General features: G+C 34.5%; 1 protein-coding gene across 1 annotated transcript; it reads left to right on the forward strand.

The window, feature by feature from the left end:
• The first annotated feature begins 202 nt into the window (after positions 1 to 202).
• Positions 203 to 888, forward strand: LOC119662409 (transcription initiation factor IIA subunit 2-like). The gene is made up of 2 exons (XM_038072014.1): positions 203 to 472; positions 526 to 888. Exons 1-2 carry the CDS (start codon positions 374 to 376, stop codon positions 799 to 801), a joined length of 375 nt encoding a protein of 124 aa, XP_037927942.1. The 5' UTR covers positions 203 to 373; the 3' UTR covers positions 802 to 888.
• Positions 889 to 5,420: the final 4,532 nt, after the last annotated feature.

Consider the following 5,420-nt stretch of genomic DNA (forward strand, 5'->3'; position numbering starts at 1 on the left):
TATTTAAGCCCATTTACTCCTAATAAGCTTAAATTCTGACATTAAGCAATATTATTCTGACTAAGCAACACTATTTTGTCCAACGTGACGAAACCCAGAAAACGTCGTCACTGTAAACAAGTTATAATCAAATATCGACTAACAACTCAACAATTTCTCTAATTCTATATTTTTTTATTTACATTTAAAGCAACAACAATTTTATATGGGACGTGACCATAATTATCTGTATAACATGGGCCTAACTGAACTGAGAAACCGTTGTTTGCCCAAAATAAGATAACTGTCAGAATTTCCTGAGCAACATAAACGCAACTGACTTAACATTTGATAACTTCATATATTGACAGTTCTGATAGAAGTGTCCAGCAAAATGGTTGAAAATAAGTCCAGTGACCAAACAGCTTTCGAAATTTACCGTTCTACAACCGTCGGAACCACTTTACAAGAAACACTTGATGAAATGTTGGAGGTATTGTGTTGTTATTGATCACAACATATTCATTTAGCATATTTTTATGACAGGGTGGGCAAATAACTCCAGGTCTGCGTTCCAAAATTTTGGAACAGTTTGACAAAAGTGCCGCAGCCGTTATGGAACAGCAAGTTCTAGACGAACATAAATTCAAGGCCAGAAAACTTGCAAGTTACCGCTTCAGCGATGATGTATGGACGCTAAGATTTAAGGATGTTAATTTTCAAATGCAGGATAAGGAAGTTCAGGCTGATAAAGTTCTAGTCATTGCCTGTAGCGATAATCAAGCCAAGCGTTCCAGATCACGTCGCTTTTCCTTACAGTAACCACCATCACAATGTCTTATCTCTGCCTTTAATTAATCACATTTTCATTACCAAATAAAAATGCTACTTTTTTGGCATTAAAATATATGCTTTGCTTTTACTTGATTAGCAGATTTTTAGGTTATGTAAATTTAGTTTAGTCTATCAGTTATATCAGTTATCAGTCACTACTATAAATAATTTGACAATCATTGCATTGAATTCAATTGTGCAATACATGATGCCAATTTATTTGGTAGCTTGATAATCTCTTCGTAGCAGTTTTGATTATAACTTTTGAACTCTACAACTCATGGATCTCTGAAACCAACAACTTTTTAGAATCTTCGAATGGCAGACAAAATAAGAGTTTCCGCTGTAGTAAAAAGCTGAATTGCTGATCATTTTGTCTTCTACTTAAATGCTATATACATATATATAATAATAAAGTTTACTATTTTCACCCTATATGAAATGAAGTAATTCAAAAATGTATTAAGATCGTTATGTATGTAGGAAGGTTATATTTACGATCATAAGAGATCCACTTAGGTCTATAGGCCCATTCTGTTACCGTATAACTAAAAACTCAGGGGATAGAACCACTTAGAACCTTTGGTAAAGCTTATAATTCTATTCAAGGGGAGGTTTTGCAGTTCGTCAAGATTCTCAAAAAAGAGAGGTCATAAAAAAAAGTAACCTGAAATGCAGTGACCTGTAAATAAACTTACTATAGAAATGATTTCTCTACGGGGCATCTCAATGAGAAAGTTGGATTTCCGTTTTATTGGAACGTGGTCAAATTGCATATAGATGACTGCATATCGTTGAGTCTTCCCATCTTTTATTAAAATGATCAGCACAGAAAGAACAGTTCGCTTGATGTTAGCGATATACTCAGATTGTTTAGGTGTTCCGAGTGGAATCCTGAAGTACCCCTTCTAGATAGCTCATCTGTTTTACAATTGCTGAAAATGTCCCTATGACCGGGATTCCAGATTAGAGAAATGTTGAACTGCATCAACATCTCATTTAGAGATAACTGAACTAAACTCAAAGACTTTAAAGCAGTTTGTTTGCCCGATAATATTCCTATCAAGTATGTAAGCGAGCAGACAAGCTATGTTAAGACAGTTACTATGAACTATAATATACCACATCTAAGGTCGGCATTATATTTAGAAATTTCATGATTTACTTCATCATAAGTTAAATTTTGAAGTTTTAATTTAAAGAGTTAGGAAGAGAAATTATTAGGATAATTTTCTAATACTTTGCGTTTGTGGTTCAAAGCGAGTTTTCTATATTCTTTAACCTAACGTCGCTATGTATGACAGATAATAACTTTGTTGCTAACAAAAATATGAAGAACAACCAATTAAATTGAGCACAATAATGTATTATAATTTATATATTAATAATACATAAAATATTATTAGATTAGAATTTATCACCTATATAATTGATTTGTGGATTTGCTATATTAAATTTGGTTAATATGGCTATAGTTATGATGAGATGAGAAGGAAAGAAAGGCGCTTCTTCAGGCGGAACAAATAAGATAACGAAATGCACGAACGAGAGGAAATTGTGATGCGTAGATACAGGAATGATGCATATAAGCTTAGGAATATCACACTAGAATCGTTATAGCTGTATAAATGAAGATGGACGTATAGTTAGCAAGTTTTAAGACACTTTACACCCTATCTAAAATAGGTTTCCTTAGAATGATGGACGATAAAAGAGGCGATGAAGGTGAACTTCTTTAGCATTTTGTTCCTTGTACCTTATGGTTTCGTCATTGTTGATAATAGTTAGCTTATGCACATATGTTGCACCCAACTAGTTCTTAACTTAGATATTCACCTGCTTGCTCCAGTTCTTTCTACCGAGATATAACTCAGTTTTGGTAAAATTTTCATTGAAAACTGCGGCTAATTTCGTTTTTTTTGTGTCATTAAATGTAAATCGGAAAAAAACTCCAGACGTCATTGATTTTGCGGTAACAAAGAATTTAAAAAGAGATCAAATTGCTACCGAGGCATCCTTAGAACTCTCCTCTGATCACACGCCGACTTTTATTCTGATTAGAAACACAACAATAGTCAATCCAAAATCTGATGAAAAGCTCACAAACCAGCACACAAATTGGCTAAAATTTAAAAAATATGTTAGCTCACATATTAACACCGACATTTCCCTAAAATCAAATATTGAAATTGACAAGGCAGTCCAGGACTTCACAGCTTTACTTCAACAAGCCGCTCGAATATCAACCCACTCCCAATACCCCACAAACCTATAAACTACCATACATCGAACGAAATTGCAACCCTTATACAGGAGAAACGACAAGTACGACGCCAATGGCAACAACAACGATCCCCCCGTATTAAAAAACAACTCAAGAATCTGACGAAAGCACTTCAGAGATTACTCAAAGAAAAAAATCGCATAGAATACGAAAATTTTATTTCACAGTTGTCTCCAACGCAAACAACAAACTACTCCCTTTGGAAAGCCACTAAACTCAAGAAAAAGCCCGTTATACACAGAGCACCCCTCCGACTTACAGATGGAAACTGGGCTAAAAGCGATGAGGAAAAGGGTGCTGCTTTTGCAAATCACCTTAAATATGTATTTACCCCAAACTCCACTTTAACAAAACTTGACTCTCTGCCTTACTCCACACGAAACGACAATATGACAATTTGCTTCAGTAAAAAAACACTAAAAAGCGAAATCAAAAATTTAAATACCAAAAAAGCCCCAGGCTACGACCTAATTACAGCGAAAATGCTGAAAGAGATCCCACAAATCGCCAAAGACCAACTACTTTTTATTTATAACGCTATTTTAAGGACTGCATATTTTCCAAACGACTGGAAGCTATCCAAAATCATGATGATACCCAAGCCCGGAAAGGACCCCGCTCAAGTCACCTCATATAGACCCATAAGTCTGCTTCCAATTCTCTCAAAATTATTTGAAAAACTTTTTATAAAACAACTAATGCCATATATAAATAAGAAAAGAATAATACCTAACCACCAATTTGAATTTAGAGAAAAACACAACACAATAGAACAAGTACACCGCATAGTACGAGTAATTAAGGAAACGTTTGAGAAGAGGCAGTATTGTTCAGGCGTCTTTCTAGACATAACCCAAGCCTTTGACAAAGTTTGGCACGAAGGATTGTTCTGGAAACTTGAGAAACATTTACCATACAATATATCCTCAGTTATCAAAAACTACCTCTCAAATAGAAGATTTGTTATAAAACAAAATTCTTTTGTCTCCAATGCCTTCCCCTTATGGCAGGTGTACCCCAAGGTAGTGTTCTGGGCCCCTTGCTGTACCTGATTTTCACAGCAGACATGCCAACCAGTGACTGTACAACAACATCAACATTTGCAGATGACACTGCCATTCTCAGCCATAGTGACGACCCATTCACAGCCACAAAATCAGTTCAAGACCACCTCAACAAACTGCAAAAATGGCTCGATCTCTGGAGAATAAAAGTTAACGAATCGAAAAGTGTACACATAACCTTCACTCTACGACGAGATACCTGCCCTGCCCTTCGTATTAATGGAAAAGTAATACCACAATGCAATGAAACCAAATACTTAGGAATGCACCTCGACCGAAGGCTTACGTGGAAAAAGCATATAGAAACCAAAGTAACCCAAATTAAACTCAAACAACAAGAACTAAACTGGCTGATAAATAAAAACTCTAAACTTAATCTCACCTATAAAGTGCAACTTTACAACACAATGATGAAACCCATATGGACCTACGGAATTGAACTCTGGAGCTCTGCTTCTCCATCAAACATTGAAAAATTTCAAAGAACTCAATCAAAAATCCTCCGGCAAATAGTCGGTGCCCCCTGGTATATAAAAAACGCAAATATTCATAGAGATCTTCGAATTGACACAGTCACAGATGTAATTACCAGCAACACACAAAAGTACAAAATCAAACTCAGGAACCATCAAAATCCACTTGCAAGCAACCTTACCCAAAGCGCTGGTACACAGCGACTCAAAAAAAACTACATAAACCCGGCTATTCAAGAATAACGCCCGACATGGTAACGAAATTGGACGAAGCTTTGGCTAAGGACAATTAATTATCTACTTTTCTTTTTTCAAATATTTTAATACAGCAATTAGCAGCGAAAATTTCTAAGTTGATTTTTAGAAGATTCAATAAAAATCAAAATAAAATTTAAAAAAAAAAAAAAAAAAAAAAAAATTAAATGTGACATATTCTGTGCAAAATTCAAAATTTATGTTCTACTGTTGAGATAATTTGCATAGTAAGTGCTTTAATAAATATTTACATTGCTTTGTCTTACAAAATATATTTCAAATACGAGTACTTACAGCACTTTTTTTCAATATTTTTGCTCAAGGGAAATACGAGTACCTTGTGGAGTCTTACGTGAATTCATGTGCGGTCAACGTATGTGAGAAATAAAGATATTTATTTATTTATGTAAATTGCATTTATTAATACTTACTAAATCATTATAAATGAGTTTAACAGGAAACATATCCCCTTCCTATAGAGATTAATTATTTTCCATCATATTATCATAGTAGAACACGCACTTATCCTCT

This window comes from Teleopsis dalmanni, chromosome X, assembly GCF_002237135.1.
Source record: "Teleopsis dalmanni isolate 2A chromosome X, ASM223713v2, whole genome shotgun sequence".
Classification (NCBI taxonomy): domain Eukaryota; kingdom Metazoa; phylum Arthropoda; class Insecta; order Diptera; family Diopsidae; genus Teleopsis; species Teleopsis dalmanni.